Source organism: Paroedura picta, chromosome 14, assembly GCF_049243985.1.
Source record: "Paroedura picta isolate Pp20150507F chromosome 14, Ppicta_v3.0, whole genome shotgun sequence".
In the NCBI taxonomy this organism is placed as follows: domain Eukaryota; kingdom Metazoa; phylum Chordata; class Lepidosauria; order Squamata; family Gekkonidae; genus Paroedura; species Paroedura picta.
Genome location: NC_135382.1, coordinates 1,178,711 through 1,197,768, shown reverse-complemented (window position 1 = coordinate 1,197,768; position 19,058 = coordinate 1,178,711). Strand labels below are relative to the sequence as shown.

Below are 19,058 nucleotides of genomic sequence, written 5' to 3'. Positions count from 1 at the left end.
CAGAAAAAACAGAATAGATCGAAGAGGTGGAGGAGTGGCACTGTATGTGAGGAAAGGGCTTACCTGTCAGGAAATTCTAGTGAAGGAGAGCATATCTACAGTGGAAAGCATCTGGGTGAAAATAAGCGAGGGGAAAACAAACAGGGTGGTGGTTGGTGTCTGCTACTGACCGCCTGACTAACGAGAGGATGTGGATGCTGCACTTTGTGAGCAGCTTGAGAAAATATCCAAACGGCAGGACCTTGTCATCATGGGTGACTTCAATTTCCCAGATGTGTGCTGGGAAACAAACTCTGCGAAGTGTTCTTAGTCATGCAACTTTCTGACCTGCCTGGCTGACAATTTCATTTATCAAATGGTAGATGAACCCACAAGAGGTTCAGCCATACTGGACTTAATACTGACCAACAGGCAAGAGCTGGTGGATGAGGTGAAGGAAGTGGGGACCCTAGGGGGAAGTAACCATGGTGACCTCATAGAATTCCTTTTGAGATGGGGAGCCAAGGAAGCTTGTAGCCAGACACGGATGTTGGATTTTTGTAGGGCAAACTTTAATGAACTCAGAGACATGATGAGTGTCATACCATGGACGAGAATGCTGGAAGGGAAGGGAGCATGTGATGGGTGGGCGCTACTCAAACAGGAGCTATTGCATGCTCAATCCATGACTATCCCAGAAAGACGAAAACACTGCAGGAGCTCTAAGAAGCCTATTTGGATGAACAGAGAACTTCAAGAGGAACTAAGAAAGAAAAGGAAAATGTTCAGGAAATGGAGGGAAGGACAGAGCTCTAAAGAAGAGTACCTACAGGTTACTAGGCACTGTAGATCAATCATAAGAAAGGCCAAAGCTGAAAGTGAGCCAAGATTGGCCAGGGAAGTCCACTGTAACAAGAAAAGATTTTTCAGTTATGTGAGGAGCAAACGTAAAGTAAAGGAGGCAATAGGCCCACTGATGGGTGCAGATGGACAAACTCTGAGGATGCAGAGAAAGCAGAAAGGCTCAGTGCCTATTTTACATCTGTTTTTTCCCACAGGTCAAAGGGTTTAGGCACATCTAGAGATGGCAGTAGCCAAGAGATAGTTTCTGGGTGGCAGGTTAACATGGATAGAGAAGTTGTCGAGAGGCATTTAGCTGCACTGGATGAGTTCAAATCCCCTGGTCCAGATGAAATGCACCCGAGAGTACTCAAAGAACTTTCCAAAGAACTTGCACAGCCCTTGTCCATCATCTTTGGAACCTCTGTAAGGACTGGAGATGTCCCGGAGGACTGGAAGAGAGCAAACGTTATTCAGATCTTCAAAAAAGGGAGGAAAGATGACCCGGGAAACTACAGACCAGTGAGTCTGACCTCTGTTGTGGGGAAGATAATGGAGCAGATATTAAAGGGAACGATCTGCAAACATCTGGAGGACAATTTGGTGATCCAAGGAAATCAGCATGGATTTGTCTCCAACAGGTCCTACCAGACCAACCTAGTTTCCTTTTTTGACCAAGTAACAGGTTTGCTGGATCGGGGAAATTCGGTTGATGTCATTTACTTGGATTTTAGTAAAGCTTTTGATAATGTTCCCCATGATGTTCTGATGGATAAATTGAAGGACTGCAATCTGGATTTTCAGATAGTTAGGTGGATAGGGAATTGGTTAGAGAACCACACTCAAAGAGTTGTTGTCAATGGTGTTTCATCAGACTGGAGTGAGGGGAGTAGTGGGGTACCTCAGGGCTTGGTCCTGTACTTTTTAACATATTTATTAATGATCTAGATGAGGGGGTTGAAGGACTACTCAGCAAGTTTGCAGATGACACCAAATTGGGAGGACTGGCAAATACTCCAGAAGATAGAGACAGAGTTCAACAAGATCTGAACACAATGGAAAAATGGGCAAATGAGAACAAGATCCAAATTAATAAATATAAGTGTAAAATTCTGCACTTGGGTCAGAAAAATGAAAAGCATACCTACTGGATGGGGGATACGCTTCTAGGTAACACTGTGTGTGAACGAGACCTTGGGGTACTTGTGGATTGTAAACTAAACATGAGCAGGCAGTGTGATGCAGCGGTAAAAAAGGCAAATGCCATTTTGGGCTGAATCAACAGGGGCATCACATCAAAATCACAAGATGTCATAGTCCCATTGTATACGGCACTGGTCAGACCACACCTGGAGTCCTGTGTGCAGTTCTGGAGGCCTCACTTCAAGAAGGACGTAGATAAGATTGAAAGGGTACAGAGGAGAGCGACGAGGATGATCTGGGGCCAAGGGACTAAGCCCTATGAAGATAGGTTGAGGGACTTGGGAATGTTCAGCCTGGAGAAAAGGAGGTTGAGAGGGGACATGATAGCCCTCTTTAAGTATTTGAAAGGTTGTCACTTGGAGGAGGGCAGGATGCTGTTTCCGTTGGCTGCAGAGGAACACACATCCTAAAGGCACCTTCATGAGAATAAGCCCATGGAAGAAGAGAGGGCTTGATTCAAGGGCACTCCAGCGCCATCCGTCCACTGCACCTTCGTGCTCCTCAGTTGGCAAAGTAATTTTTTCACAGTCCTATTTGGGTGGGCCTGAAATTCTGTTTTTAGAATGAGCTAAAACCGCTGCCAAGAATTACATCACTTTCTCTGAACGCTTCCTGCATGTGAAAATTTGTTGAGAATTTAACTCGAATTATATTGTTGAGAACATACATAATAGCTATATTAAAAAGGTTTCCAAACCACTGGCCAGCTATTCAAATATCCCAGAACACTGGTTAGGCAGGGGGAGGATTATGGATTTCCTGGAATGTCAGCATGTAGGGAGGCTCCTTGCTATGGGGTTCGGCTTCTCCCGTCTTAGTATTAAGAGGCAAAAAATTGACATTGATCTACAGAAAACAACATGCTAATTCCAGGGTTCACACTAAAGGCGTGCAAAAAAAAAATTCATTTCCCCCCACATTTGGTTATATTGGACACAAAAAGAATATCAGTATTGCCCTATATTTCCAAATCCCAATAATGGTATGCTATTCAGATTCAAGCATCCAGAATTTCTTTGCATCCATTATATCCCTTTGGGGACCATTAAAGTCAATAGCAGATTTATCCTGGGGTATATTCGGGGGGGAGGGGGGGTGTAAAGTAGAGGCTGGACAGGATGGCCCTTTGTGGTCCCTTTCAGCCCTGTGTGATTCTGATTTTGAACAGTACTTTCAGATAACTTAAAACAAGTTCAGTCAAACTGATGGCTATTTTCACTCTTCTCCAGACAGGTGGGCAGGATCTGATCCAAAGTCCCTCAGGCAGCAGAGCAGCAGCTGAACCCAAAGCCCGAGCACCCTCTCCAGACCTCTCTCAGCCAGACCTTAGCTTTTAGGGCCTTTGCCCATGCACAGAAACATTTCAAAAAAAGAAATAGGCTAAACTGGTTCCCAACAGAATTCCGGATCAGGCTTAAGGTTTTGGTTCTTACCTTCTGGGCCCAGTGTACCTAAGAGACCGTCTCTCTGCCTATACTCCCAAAAGAGCATTACGCTCTGCCACTGCCAACTGGCTGCAGATCCCTGGCCCCAAAGAAGCACGTCGGTCCTCAACGAGGGCCAGAGCTTTTTCTGTCCTGGCCCCCACCTGGTGGAACGAGCTCCCTCAAGAGATCAGGGCCCTGCCTGAACCCCCACAATTCCGCAGGGCCTGCAGAAGGGAGCTCCTCCACCAGGCATTTGCCTGAGACCATCAACAGGTCCCCCCTCAGACATCCCTCCATGGCCTGAACCAGTCTGGACTCTCTGGCGGCCTTGGCTAAGTTCTGTTCCTGTTGTATTGTTTATGATCACTGAAATTGTGTTACTGGATTGTTGTTGTTGTATTTGTTTATGTTATGTACTAATTCATTCCATGTATCCCCCCATGTTGTATGTAAACCGACCTGAGCCATATGGAAGGGTGGCAAAGAAACCAATCAATCAATCAAATAAATAAATAAATAGCAGTGATCTGCCCTAACCTGAAATTCCCATTTGCCTAATTTCCACTCCCTACTGTTCCCTGGGGGATGGGTAGGGAAAGCCAAGTAGTTACTTGCTTGTGCTTTGCGTCTGAAGCCAACAACATCGCAAACCTTTAATAGGCTGCCTATGGAGGTTGTGTATGTGTGCATATGTATACACACACACACACACAAGCCCTCTTTCTCTCTCTCTCTCTGGTGTGGGAGACGAATGCTGCGAATACCATGGACACCCAAAGTTGCCAACAAGATAGTTTTAGAGAGGAGCAAACCAACTATGACATTAGGAGGCAAGATATTACGGCTAAAGCTCGCTTACTTTGGACACATCATGCAATCAAACTCACTAGAAAAATCATTAATGCTCGGCATGGTCAGGGGCAAAAGGAAATGTGGTCACCAAAGGACCGCTGGCTCGGCACTATCAAAGCCAATACAAGGATGACCATGAACCAATTTAAAAAAGCAGTCAGAGACAGGAGTGCATGGTGAACACTTTCCAATAGAATCACCGAGGGTCGGTCACAACTGAACGGATATCATACACACACACACACACACGCACGCACAGATTCTTATCCATTGTTGTTTCTCTATATATTTGTGAAACAGCATAGGGGATGGGACGTGTCCGGCTGTCCAAGTTAGAATAGGGCCAATCATGGTGCAGCCAGCTTTGTCCTGACTGGCCCTGCCCCTGCAGCTCCCACTCCTCCGTCCCTGGACTCTAGCCTCTTTGCTCTCAGACGCCTCAGTGCCTGGAGTCCGCAGCAGGTAAGGGGAGAGGGCCCTGGGCAAAGGTTCATGGTGGAGGTCTTGCTAACGAAGGCCTCTGCCTGCTAGGCTGGGCCTGCTGACTGCCTGCTAAGGAGCTCTGTCCCAGCCCTGCTAACGATCTGCACAGCCCCCGCCCGCCCCACTTGATCTGGCTGCAAGTTGCAGCCCAAAGCCACCTTAAGCTGCCTGGCTAGGGGCCAGGGGAGGGGGCCCTTTCAAGGCCCATTCTTAGGAACAGGCTTTGAAGCTAGTATACATATACACATACACATGCCAAATAGATAGGGCATACATATCATGGATATATCATATATCCAATTCTTTAAAAAGCCCCCAAAACACAGGTAAAAAATTCAATCAGGCCATGTTCAAATTTGGGAGGGGGAGGGGGTCCTGTAAGGTGACCAGATTTTAACATTGGTAAAGCAGACTGGGGGTTCCTGAATAAAAATTTGGTCTATGTGGAGCAACAAAAAGTTTAATAGAACGCACAGAACGCAAAAATAGTATTGTAATATATATATTTTAATTTCAACATAAGTACAATTTGCCAGGTACCCCCAGATGTCCCTCCAAGAGTGGGACAATCCAGTCACCTTAGGGTCCTGCAATTGGGAGGAGCTGGGACCAACCACCAATGGGACAGGACACCAAGAAATTCCAGCCGGGTAAGTAGGAGCTGGGAGAGAGGGCAGAGGGCCTGTGGGCAGTGGAGGAGAGGGAGGAAGGAGACTCTCCCAGTACTCCTGCTGCCCCAAGAAGCTCCAGCCGTGGCCTTGCAGGGCTGGCGGGAGGAGGAGCAGGCTGCCTGCCAACGCCTCCCCTCCCCACACCCTGAAAAGGCCCTCCAAGGCCTCTCCTGGCCTTGGCTGGCCTGCCCGGGGCAGGGGGAGTGGCCTAGCGCCCATGGTATTCAGGGATACAATGGACCTTTCTCCTAGTGCAGAATAATTCCTACAATGCAAGGGGGAAATGAACAAGTTTTTTTCACTTATTTAAAATGAAGATAAAACAGCCCAAACTGGAGACACGTTATCTGTGTTCGCACCTCACAACTTAAAAAATCAATCAAGGTTTCACGAGTCTGTGGTTGGCACTACAGAAAAACACTGAGGATAGGAGGGTGGCCCCACAGGAGGGTGGGGAGGAGAAGGCAGCAGCAGGGCACCTTCCCACCAGCACCAGGAGCCAACCGGCCTCATTCAGGAAGTGGGACACGCCTCTTGGAAAGCAGGGGAGGGATAGTGTGCTCCACCAACAGCAGCCCCATCTGCAGGTGAGTGCTGGCAACTGCAAGAGGCTTTAAACAGTGTGCTTGAAGCACTCAGACCCACCCCCAATCTGCTGCCCAGAGCAGCGGTCCGCAAGCTTTCGGCCGCTGCGGCGGAGTGGGGGGAGAGGGCGGCCCGGGGGCCCCCGCACACGCGGCAGCCCCAGCACAAACGCACATGCACGGACTGCCGCGCACGCATGCGTTTGCGCCCAGCAGGGGCGCAAACGCGCGTGCGCAGCAGTCCGCGCATGCATGTTTGCGCCGCTGCCATGCCGGCGGCCGCGGCTCCCCCTCCCGGCCCCTCCGGGCTGCCAGCAAATCGGCCGCTAAAGCTAAAGCGGCCGATTAGCTTGCGGCTCGGCAAGCTTCTCTTCCCTCCCCTCCCGAAACAAGAAGGTTGCCGGGCCGCGAGCTAATCGGACGCTTTGGTGGCTGATTTGCTCGCGGCCTGGCAAGCTTCTCACTTTGGGGGGGGAGGGAAGAAGGAGCCGCGGCCCGGCGCCAAGGCCTTCGTGGTTGGGGACCACTTGTCACCAAGAAGGTTGAAGAGAAAGGAAGAGGGGGCAGGGAGGGGGCAGGAGGGGCAGAGGGAAGAAGAAAGAAATGGGGGACCACCATGATTCTGATGGATGCCTGTTGCTCCAAGGAGCTGAAGAACCGTACGTTTGTCAGACAGCCCCAACTGCCAGCGTTACGCATCTTCTCATCCCACAACTTAAAACTTCATTTTACGCCGCAGCGTTGCCCCCAAATTAATGGCTATCCCAGAAGCCTTCCTTACCTTACTCATGCTCACAGCTAGGAAAAAAGAGAACCAGTATAGCATACAAGTTAAAGATCAGGGAGATCAACACCATTCCTATTCTGCCATGAAAGCTTGCTTGGGCTAGTCACCAACACTTAGCAGAACCCAGGCTTTCTCAGCAGGTTTTGTGGGAGTTAATTTTTTAAATTAAAATATATTTAAAATAATTATCAGTGATATGACCATATACGGTTATGTCAACCCCCCTCCCAAAATAGCCAATGATTGACCTGGAGGGGCTAGAAAGGGGAGGGCCCCCGGTAATAATTCTCGCTCGTTGAGGCTCATCACACATGAGTCCAGAGAGGTAAGGACTCTGTTGGGGGTGGTCACAGGGGATGGCAGAACAGCAGGTGTTGGCCTGTTTCTGGCAAGGGGTGTGTGTGTGTGTGTGTGTGTATGTGTGTGCGCGCAAAGTGTGATGTCACATCCGGCGGAAGTGTCTGGGTGATGATACGTCTGGTGACAGGTGATTTCTGGGGCATGGCAGGGAGGGCTGGCCTGCTGACATCTCTTCCAGAGTTTCTCGAAGCATTATTTTCTGCTGGTTGTTGGCCATGTTAATAAACTATACTGTGCTATACAGAGGGACTATGAGGTGATGGGCTTCAGGGGTCCTCAGTGGTCAAAAGGCTGAGAAAGGCTGGCCTAATCTACTTCTCAGGATTGTTGCGAGATAAAATTGGAGGAGGGAAGAATGCTAAGCCACTTCAGATCCCCACTAGGAAAAGGTTAAATATAAATGGAGGAAATACATTTTAACAATCAAGCAGGATTTTAAGCGGAGGCCAGAGGTCAAACTCAGTCTTTGCATTCTCTGTCTCGCAGCCCAAGTCTAGGACAGCATCTCTATGGTGTCAACTGGAGATGAGTCAGCAAGCCAACTGCGAGGTTTTGTAGAAAACTTTAGTACCTGACCTTTTTAAAAGCCTTCAAGGCAAGCAGATCTATTCAGCAAAGGGTTCAGGATGCCAAATTTTGCTGTGAGCCTGCTCTTAGTACCTTACAAGGTAGTCTTATGCAGAAGTAGCGTAGTTTTGCTGTCAGGTGGCGAATGTAAGCCTGCACTGGTGCCACAGGTGCCAAAGGATTATACCTGAGGATGATGATGTGCATGGGGAAGACATTCCGTACTTTATAGATTCGAGTTTTCCTGATCAAGTACAACCCAAAGCAACCAAATTACTTGATTCAAGTTTAGCCAATTCAAGTGAACTAGCCACTAGACAGCTTAATCTACTGGAAGGTAAGCCTCTTGAGGATCAACTGTTTGGTGGGCTTTTGGGGGGGGGCAAACTGCCCCCAACAAGACAAACAACTCCCCCATTCTTTCCCAGCAGGATTAGCTGACTGGAGGGTCTGGAGGCATTTAAAGGAACCTTGGTCCATTTAAATGCCTCAGCTGGCCCTTACCACACAGCTCGGGCTGTACAGAGAGGGCAGCTGACAGGATTGACAGTAGTGTCCAGCCAATCAATCCTAAACTGGTCTCAGAAGGGTCAGGGAGAACAAGTGTGGGGCTGAAAAGTCAACTCTGTGCCCTCCCCATATCAGCTTCCAGCCAGCTCCAGAAGGATAGGGGAGAAAGACCGGAAGCAGCTGATTCTGAATGTCAGCTGTTTGGCGGGGTCTTTAGATGTGCTCCCCTGGAGATCCCTATGAAGCTGCAGGGAGAGGGCTCTCTGCAGCCTCATAAGAGTCAGTAAGGGAGAAAGAACCCAACAAGCAGCTGACTGGGGAAGGGGGGGGCTGAGCCTGCATGAGTCTGTGCGGAAGAAAGATCAGCTGTTTGTCATGCTCTGAATCTGGAAGGGGAAGCACACTGGAGGGAAGGCATTTAAAGCTCCCAGCACCAAGCCCAACAAACAGCTAAGGTCAACTGTTTGTCTATGAGAGAAAAGACATTTTAAAAGACCTTTCTCCCTGCATGCCCCTTCAGCACAGAGCCCAACAGATGTTTGAGCCTTAGTCGTTGGCCAGGTGCTGTGCTGAGGGAAGGTCCGTCTGGCAGCTCTTTCCCTCCCCCCACAGACCCCTCTGAGGTTGTAGAGAGTGATCTCTCTGCAGCTTCAGAGGGATCTGCAGGGGAGACATTTGAAGACCCCACCAAACAGCTGATCTTCAGGACCAGCTCTTAGGTAGCTTCTTTTTACATCAGCCAGATCAACCTTGGGTTGATTCAGCGGGTTGGAACTCATGGGATGTGTGATTCGGCAAGGATAAACTCAAAAAGTACTCAAATCAGCTTTGGTTTGGGAATGTTGGGGCTTGTCCATGCTAAATCACCCTATCCCTAATTACGTCTGTTCCATCTGTGCTTCTCTCCTGACTTTTGTAAGCTACAAAGTGAAATGCAACTTTTTCTTGGCTCCGGCTTCTGACTGGGGCACTTTTGCTGTCTTCAGCACTTCTTCACTCTCTCTGAAGGAGCATGAAGCTCCTCTGGTTCCCGCCCGGCCTCGCGGAGGGGAGAAAGGGGGCCTGGGAGGAAGGGGCTGCCGGTCTGGGAGCTACCCACGCCCTGACTGATCCCAGGGGCCGGGCCGGGCCGGGAGCCGTGCAAGGGGCCCCGCGGGTCTCCATCCTGGCCATGAACTGAGCCCGCTGGGGCCGCGCTCCGCCTTCGCGATCCGGGCCGGGCCGGGGGGGGGGGGGGCGGCGGGGCTCGCCGGGCGGATTCAACCCGTAAGGAAACAAACAAACGCAGGCAGAATAAGCACTCGGGGGGGGGAGGGGAAGGGGTCCCCGGCCCGATGGGGGGAGCTTCCTGGGAGAGCCTATCCGCCCCTCCCCCTCCCCCAGCCCCCTCCCCCAGCCCCCTCCCCCAGCCCCTCCCGGCGCGCGGAGCGGCCCAGGCGCCCCCAACCCCCCTCCCCCTCCCCCTCCCCCTCGGCGCGGCTGCCGCAAGGGCCCCGGGCTCGGGCCGGGCCGGGCTGGCCGTGGGCGGGAGGCGTCTGGCGGAGGCAGCGGCGGGGCCGAGGGGGCTTCCCGGGGGGGGGAGGGGGGAGGGGGGGAGGCCGTTACCTTCCTCGGCGGTCTCCATCTTGGCCGGATGACGCGGGCGGGCCCCGGGGGGGAGGCGCCGAGACGGGCGGGGAGGCGGGGCGGGAGCGGCCTGGGCGGCTTCCGTAGCGGGGCCGGGCGGCCTGGCCGCGGGCTCCCCCTGGAGGCAGGCAGGCTTCCCTGCGCCCCACGCGCTCCCGGGGACACGTCACAAGCAAGGCGGCCCGGCCTGAGGGGAGGGGCCTGAGGGGAGGAGCCTGTCTCGCCCCGCCCCGCCCCGCCCGCCCGCCGCTGAGGCCGGTCTGCGCGGCGGCTGCGGAGCCCCCTGCAGGTGGCAGCCGGGAAGGAAGCAGCCGCGCCGGAGGGAGGGAGGGAGGCTTTTGCGCCTGCGCGGCCGAGTTCCACGGGGAGCTTCCCACGGCGCGTGGCTGAGCGGCGGCCCAGGAGGGCGGAGGCTGTTCGCCGGGATGTGCCGCTGCAGGCAGGAAGGCAGGAAGGAAGGCCTGGCGCGGGTCAAATGACAGGGGCAAGAGCGCGTGGGCCTCTGGCAGGCCGGAGGAGAAAGGACCGGGCAGCAGAACAGCCCCGGACTGCAAGACCCGCGGGGGGGGGGGGGCAGAAGCCTCCGGGGAAAGGAAGTCACGGAGCAAACCGTGCCAGCTCCGCTCCAGAAGTCAGCGGTTCTCCAAACAGCAGGGATCCTGTGGATGTCCTTTCTTTCTTTCTTTCTTTCTTTCTTTCTTTCTTTCTTTCTTTCTTTCTTTCTTTCTTTCTTTCTTTCTTTCTTATGCAATTATTAAATAGGTTTTAAATTCTAAAATTCATAATTAAAATCAATCCCATTTAGAGAGCCAGCTTGGTGCAATGATTAAGACGGACAGTTTCTAACCTGGAGAGTTGGGTTTGATTCCCCACACCTCCACATGCAGCCCGCTGGGTCACTTTGGGCTAGTCACAGCCGTGTTCTCTCTCAGCTCCTCAGCCTCATCTATCTCACAGGCTGTCTGTTGTGGAGAGAGGAAAGGAAGGTGATTGGAAGCCGCTTCAAGACTCAAGGTAGTGAACTGCAGGGTATGAAAACCAACTCTTCTGTTCAGCTTTCCAGCTGCTGCCTCTTTATGGGAGAACCGAGGATTACAGAACTGAGGGGGTTCTTAGAGAAATTGGGGTGGACTTTCAAGCAGAGGCCAGCAGCTCAGTGTTGGAATCATTGATTCATGTTCTTTCTATGCTTCAACTGGCTGATAAGCTCTGTTTTACAGGCCCGATTAAGTTTTTATATGATCCCATCATGTAGTACATTCCATCAGGCCAGAGCCAAGACCAAACCTGGTTCACCTCTTTGTGACCCTGAGCAAGGTTTGACTGCCCGGTCTTAATGCTTTTTGAGAGGTGTGTTGGCATAGATTGGGGTTTTGTGAAACCCTGGAAGGTGGGAGTTAATTTTTAATATATTTAATATATTTGGACTACAGCTGGTCCAAAATGCAGCAGCCAGGATCCTCACAGCAACACCATGGAGATCCCACATCCAGCCCATCCTCCATCAATGGTTACTAGTTGAATTCTAGATCGGGCTAAAGGTTGTTGTTGTTATTATTATTATTATTAAACTTTTTATAATTAATTACTTCTGGTACTTACCTTCAAGGCCATATGTGGTCAGGGCTCAGTGTACCTGAGGGACCACCTTCCTACCTGCCCCCAAAAGAGCTCTATGCTCCGCCACCACCAACCAACTGATGGTCCCTGGCCCTAAAGAAGTCCACCTGGCATCAACCAGGGCTAGAGCCTTCTCTGTCCTGGCCCACACCTGGTGGAATGAGCTCCTGGAGCAGATCAGGACCCTGACGGAGCTTAAACAGTTCCGCAGGATCTGCAAAAGGGAGCTCTTCCGCCAGGCATTCGGCTGAGGCCAGGCACAATCAATCAACAACATCAGCAGGGCCCCTGCCCCCCTCCCCCTCCCTCCCTCCAGAAATCCACCAAGATTCCAGGTTCTCCAGGAGGATTGCAGTCTCCTGGTCAGAGACCCCCGCCTCAGCTCCGGTCCCCACTCGACCCCCGCCGGGTATCTGGAGAAACGTCTGCGATCTGTGACGTGTCTCTCCCAATAAAAGTTTTCCCCCGGGCTATCCAGGGCAGTTGCCATCCCAGACCTGGCGACAGTCTGGGCGGCTGTCCTGGGACGTGTCCCGGTGGGAGTTTCCACAGCCGCGGTGCCGGTGGCCTGCTGGGTTCCTCTGCTCCGTCCGGAAGTGGCTGGTTCTGGGTTGGATCCTCTCCGTGGTCCAACATCCCGGCCTGGAGAAAGACGGTTGTGAGAATCGACTGTCAAAGCAAACAGACTCACAACTAGGCTTCTGGATTAGTAGAAAGCTTTATTGGAAATAGATCTGAACACTCCGACGTCTGTAGGCGATTCTTATCGATTCCTGGCAAACAAGCAGTTATCAATGCCTCCTTCCCACCCAAATGCCCCCTCTTTCCCAGGGTAGAATAACCCCCCCCCCTCACAGGTGCCATCCTGGGCATCCTGCCAGACCGTCTCTAGTCCTGCTGGCCTTGGGTGACAGGCCCCCTCCTTTTCAGATAACAAAGCACAAAGCAACATTTGCAAGAAAGAGACACGGCATGAAATGATACACAGAACAGTGTGAAATAGTTCCGGGTTGTAAAAAGGTTACAAAAGGTTCTTCAAACCAGTGGTCCCCAACCTTTCTGAGGTTGGGGACCGGCAGGGCATCGGGGCGTGGCCCACGCGGGCCGCGCCCGCGCATCTGGCCGCGCCCACACGGGCGCGGCCGGCCCTGCTTCCCTCTCCCCGCCCTCCCGCAGTAAGAAGCTTCCCGGGCCGCAAGCTTGCGGCCTGGGAAGTTTTTTACTGTGGGGGGGGCAGGGGGCGAGGAGAGGGAGCCGCGGCCCGGCGCCATGGCCTTCGCGGGCCAGCACCGGGCTGCGGCCCGCAGGTTGGGGACCACTGCTTCAAACAACACACATCAAACCCACATGGAGTCTCTCTGGTCAACCACAAATCATGGCAGAGATCCGAGGGGCTGATCCTGACAGTGGCCTCCAACCTAGCAAGCCCCCACAAACCTCCATGTTTCAGGTTTGTGCCCGCCCCTAGTCAAAAATGGGGCAGAAACCGCCATCTTTCTTAGGAACTGAAAAATAACATGAATAGAAACCCTTGCTAACAGCATAGCTGGAGAGTAATTGGATAGCCTTTTAGTACTGTCCATAGAGCTTTCATGGCAGAGATTCTGGAGTGGCTTGCCATTTCCTTCTCCACCTTTTGTCAGAGCTGTCCACTATGACCTGTCCGTCTTGGGTGGCCCTGCACGGCAAAGCTCATAGCTTCACTGAGCTACGCAAGCCCCCTTGCCACAACAAGGCAGCGATCCTTGAAGGGGATCAGTCAGTAAAAACAAGACTAGGAGCCGATTGTGGTTCAAATCATCAGCTTCTTGTTGCAAAATATAGGCTTAAATTGAAGAAAGTAGGGAAAAGCACTAGGCCACTCAGGTACGAACTAAATCATATCCCTGACAGATATACAGTAGAGGTGACAAATAGATTTAAGGAATTAGATCTGATAGACAGAGTGCCTGAAGAACTATGGACAACACTGTATGAGAGGTAGCAACTAAAACCATCCCAAAGAAAAGAAATGCAAGAAAGCAAAATGGCTGTCTGAGGAAGCTTTACAAATCGCTGAGGAGAGAAGGGAAGTGAAAGGCAAGGGAGAAAGAGAAAGATACAATTGAACGCAGAATTCCAGAGAATATCTAGAAGAGATAAGAATACACCAAAATGGAGTCCAGGTTCACTGAACTCAAACATGGCAGAGAGCAGGGATTGATCCTGACATTCCTCCGGTCCAAAAACATCCTTCCCCTCACCCACCATCCTTGGGACGAGGGCAGTGCGGGAATTCTCGATGGAACTCCCGCAACAACTTAGGAGCCCGAACATCCCCAGCCTCCACTCATTCCCAGTCCCCCATGGGAAATTCTTTCCAGTCCACCAGGTACTGCAATCTCCCCTTATGCCACCGAGAGTCCAGAATCTTGTTGACTTCGTAGTGCATGTCTTTGTCCACAAAAACAGGGGTAGGGGCAGCAGTCGGCGGGTGCCAGTCATCCGGGGGCGGAGCACGCTTCAGCAAGCTGGAATGAAAAACGGGATGCACATGTCTGTACGTTTTAGCCAAGGACAGTTCAACGGTCATCGCATTAATCAGTCTCTTCACAGGAAAAGGTCCCACAAATCTCGGTCCCAGTTTGCGCGATGGCTGCTGGCACCGAAGGTTCTTAGTAGACAAGTAGGCTAGATCTCCCACCGCCCAGACGGGGGCTTTTAAAAGCATGTATGGTGATGTTCCCCTCCATCCTATGCTAACTTGCGCACTTCTGCCAGGGCGTACCGATACAGATCCACGAACCATTTGGCGGCTTCGCCATCCATACAATCGCTAACGAAGCGGATGCGCCCGGCGGTGTCCTGAAATGTGAAGCCCACCTCCATCATATAGGCTTGGAGGTGGACCAGGAATCCAGGAAATGCCTCCGGATCCCCGGTGAATCGAGTCTTGAACTAGTACAGGCGGCGGATCTCTGCCCCTCACAGCTGCGGCGGCAGTTGAGGCCGGGGAACGGGGTCGGCAGGCCACCCTCCTGCTGCTTCCCGCTCAAGTGATGCCGCTGGGATCTGGGCCGCGGGCCTCCTCGGATCTCCTGGCCTGGCCCCATCTCCCGGAGGCTGCGGTGGTCGGGGCTCTCGGGGTCGAGCACCTTCTCCCTGGGGCTGAGGCTGGGGCTCCCGGCGGTCGCCTTTGTCTCCCTGTGGTGGCAGCGGGCACGGCTCGGGTGGTCCCGTCCCAGCTCTTAACGGTAGTGGGCCCCGAGGTGGTGGATCCTCGGGATGTCCAGTTGCCCATGCCCCTTCCACTTCCCAGGGGCCCGCCAGGAGGGCGATTGCCGTCCCCTTCTCGGGGATAGCCGTGGGCCAGCGCAGATCGGTGAGGAAGCACCTGGCCATCTGCTGGGCCTCTTCCCCCAGCTCGCCTGCCACTGTCGTGAGCCAGTCTCCCACTCGGCCCACCCAGTCATGGAGGTCCAGCACCTCCATCATGGTAGCGGCTTCTAGGTCGAGTGCCCCTTTCGGGAAAGCCGGACCCCACTCGATCCTCACGGTGGGGTCGTCGAAATGGGACCTTTGTCGCCGCTCGGTAACATGCCGCTCCAGGAAAAACTGTGGCGCCGGTCTGAAGCCTTCGAGTGCCCGCGCCATTCCAGACCGGACCAGCATCTGGGCAGCAGTCCGGGCCCACACCCCCACAGGTGTGAGTATCAGGCCTCCCAGATCAAGCGGCTCGATCAGCTCGGTCTCCCCGTCCGGGGCACCGGCCATCTCGTCCTAATTGTCCGGGACATCGCCAAGAAAGGTGTCCCCTCCGTACACAGCCATTATATTGGAGGAAAGGAGTTGTGAGTCTTGACTTACTGTCAAGAGCAGACAAAACTCACAAACAAGCTTCTGTAGAAAGTAAGCTTTAATTGGAAGTAGATCTGAACACTTTAACATTTGAAGTCAAGACTGTTTGATATCAGAAGAGTAGGCAGTTATCAACACAATTCTCCCGCTGAAACTCAAGCGTTCCCAAGGGGAGGGGGTCACCCTCCCCACCCAGGTGCCATCCAAGGCTTCCTGCCAAGGTGCCAAAGTTAGCACGGCCTTGGTCTGGCCGGTGCCCCAGGTTAGCAGATAAGATGTTTATAGGAACACAGGCAACAATGTATCGCAGCAGGGAGACTATGCAGTGTGAAAATGAAGAGATCAAAAGGAGGGGGGAATCAAAGGAAAACTACAGGCACAAGCATTCTGGTTACATGGGAAAGTTAGCAAAGACACAATACACCAAAGTGGAGTCTCTTAGGTTCACTGAACTCAAACATGGCAGAGAGCAGGGACTGATCCTGACACTTAAATGGACAGTGCAAACAAGTAGAAGAAAACAATAGAATAGGAAGGACCAGAGATCTCGTCAAGAGATATGAAGAAGACATTTCATGCAAAGATGGATATGATAAAGGACCAAAATTGTAGGAACCTAAAATAAGCAGAAGAGATTTTAAAAAGGTGGCAAAATTACAAAGAAGAACTATACAAGAGCGAGACTAACATCCCTGATAACCACAATGGTAGTCACTGACCTGGAGCAAGACATCTTGGAAAGTGAATGGGCCTTAGGAAGTCTGAGCAACAGTAAAGCTAGTGGAGGTGACAGCATTCTAGTTGAACTATTTAAAAACTTAAAAGATGATGCAGTAAAAGTGCTACACTCAGTTATGCCAGGAAATTTGGAAAACTCAACAGCAGCCACAGGATTGGAACAGGTCAGTTTACATTTCAATCCCAAAGAAGGGCAATGCCAAAGAATGTTCAAACTACTGCACCATAGAATCATAGAATCATCTTTCCCTCTTAATAAAAAAGTAAGAGGGGTTGGGGTGGGCCGAGTCTGTGATCAAAACTCACGGATTGGGCCCTTTCCCCTGGACTGACAAGCGGATAGGCAATCAGGAGGCTCGAAGCGCCTCCCTATTGACCTCTCCACTTGTTAGTCTGCCCCTCACTCCCAAACCAGGGGGCCTACGAAGTACACCTTAAATTCCAACCCCGGACCCGCCCTTGCCACTGCACTCCCGTCGCACAGCACTTACCCACCTCACCTGCCGCTTCCCCCAACATGCCGCTGTTTCCTGGGACCGCATCCCTGCCTTCCGTGCAGACACGCAGACCCGCCATTCGACCCGCACAGACCCCCGGACTCGCTCCCACGCACTTTGCCTGCCTCCACCGCCGCCCCCAACATTGCCCCGCTCCCTAAGTCTGCGTCCCCACCTGCCTTGGACCTGCCCTCGCCACCGCACCACCAGTCGTCAAGAGATCAGCTCTACTTCGCCCCCCCTCACTCGCCCACTGCCTCCCCAACATGCTGCCGCTTCCAGGCACCACATCCCCGCCTTCCGCGCAGACCCGCCATTTGCCCACGGATCGCCCCAGAGTCGCTACCGCGCCATTTATAGAATCATAGAATCATAGAATTGGGAGGGACAATACAGGCCATCTAGTCCAACCCCCTGCTCAATGCAGGATCAGCCCAAAGCATCCTAAAGCATCCAAGAAAAGTGTGTATCCAAAAATGTGTATTTGCCTGCCTCCAGCGCCGCCCCCCCCCCTTCAAGGATCGCTGCCTTGTTGTGGCAAGGGGGCTTGCGTAGTTCAGTGAAGCTATGAGCTATGCCGTGCAGGGCCACCCAAGACGGACAGGTCATAGCTGAGAGCTCTGACAAAAGGTGATCCACTGGAGAAGGCAATGGCAAACCACTCCAGTATCTTTGCCATGAAAACTCTATGGACAGTTCCAATAGGCATAACGATATGACGCTGGAAGATGAGCCCCTCAGGTCGGAAGGTGTCCAATATGCTACTGGGGATGAGCAGACGGCTAGTACGAGTAGCGCCAGAATGAATGAAGCGGCTGGGCCAAAGCCGAAAGGACGCTCAGTTGTGGAAGTAACTGGTGGCGAAAAGACAGTCCGATGCTGTAAAGATTTTTATTCCATAGGAACCTGGAACGTCAGATCCATGAATCAAGGCAAGCTGGACGTGGTTAAACAAGAAATGAGAAGACTGAACATCGACATTTTAGGAATCAGTGAACTAAAATGGACAAGAATGGGTGAATTTAATTCAGATGACCATCAGGTATACTACTGTGGACAAGAATCTCGCAGAAGAAATGGAGTAGCATTCATAATCAATAAGAGAGTAGGAAAAGCAGTCTTGGGATACAATCCCCAAAATGACAGAATGATCTCAGTTCGAATCCAAGGCAAACCATTCAACATCACAGTGATCCAGGTCTACGCCCCAACCACTGCTGCTGAAGAGGATGAAGTTGATCAGTTCTATGAAGCCCTACAACACCTTCTAGAAGCAACGCCCAAAAATGATGTGCTTATCATCATGGGGGATTGGAATGCTAAAGTAGGAAGCCAAAAGATAACCGGGATAACAGGCAAGTTTGGCCTTGGAGTACAAAATGAAGCAGGGCACAGGCTGGTAGAATTTTGTCAAGAGAATACAATGGTCAAGAGAATACAATGGTCATAGCAAACACTCTTTTCCAGCAACCCAAGAGACGACTCTACACATGGACATCACCAGACGGTCAACACAGAAATCAGATTGACTATGTGCTCTGCAGCCAAAGATGGAAAAGTTCTATCCAGTCAATAAAAACAAGACCAGGAGCTGATTGTGGTTCAGATCATGAGCTTCTTGTTGCAAAATTTAGGCTTAAATTGAAGAAAGTAGGGAAAAGCACTAGGCCACTCAGGTATGAACTAAATCATATCCCTGACGAATACACAGTGGAGGTGACAAATAGATTTAAGGAATTAGATCTGATAGACAGAGTGCATGAAGAACTATGGACGGAGGTTCGCAACATTGTACAAGAGGTAGCAACTAAAACCATCCCAAAGAAAAAGAAATGCAAGAAATCAAAATGGCTATCTGAGGAAGCTTTACAAATAGCTAAGGAGAGAAGGGAAGTGAAAGGCAAGGGAGAAAGAGAAAGATACACCCAATTGAATGCAGAATTCCAGAGAAAAGCTAGAAGAGATAAGAATGCCTTCTTAAATGAACAGTGCAAACAAATAGAAGAAAACAATAGAATGGGGAGGACCAGAGATCTTTTCAAGAAAATTGGAGATATGAAGAGAACGTTTCATGCAAAGTTGGGTATGATAAGGGACCAAAATGGTAGGGACCTCACAGAAGCAGAAGAGATCAAACAAAGGTGGCAAAATTATACAGAAGAACTATACAAGAGCGAGCTTAACATCCCTGATGACCACAATGGGGTAGTTACTGACCTGGAGCCAGACATCCTGGAATGTGAAGTCAAATGGGCCTTAGGAAGTCTGAGCAACAATAAAGCTAGTGGTAGTGACAGCATTCCAGTTGAACTATTCAAAATCTTAAAGGACGATGCAGTAAAAGTGCTACACTCAATATGCCAGCAAATTTGGAAAACTCAACAATGGCCACAGGATTGGAAAAGGTCAGTTTACATTCCAATCCCAAAGAAGGGCAATGCCAAAGAATGTTCAAACTACCGCACCATCGCACTAAT

At 51.5% G+C, this 19,058-nt stretch overlaps 1 protein-coding gene across 1 annotated transcript in view; it reads right to left on the bottom strand.

The window, feature by feature from the left end:
- Positions 1-10,021, bottom strand: part of MARCHF6 (membrane associated ring-CH-type finger 6) — a 110,954-nt gene extending 100,933 nt beyond the window's left edge. The window contains exon 1 of the mRNA XM_077310435.1: positions 9,869-10,021. Within this exon, the coding sequence (XP_077166550.1) occupies positions 9,869-9,887 (19 nt within the window). The 5' untranslated portion in view covers positions 9,888-10,021. The remainder of the gene's footprint in view (positions 1-9,868) is intronic.
- Between the last annotated feature and the right edge of the window lie 9,037 nt (positions 10,022-19,058).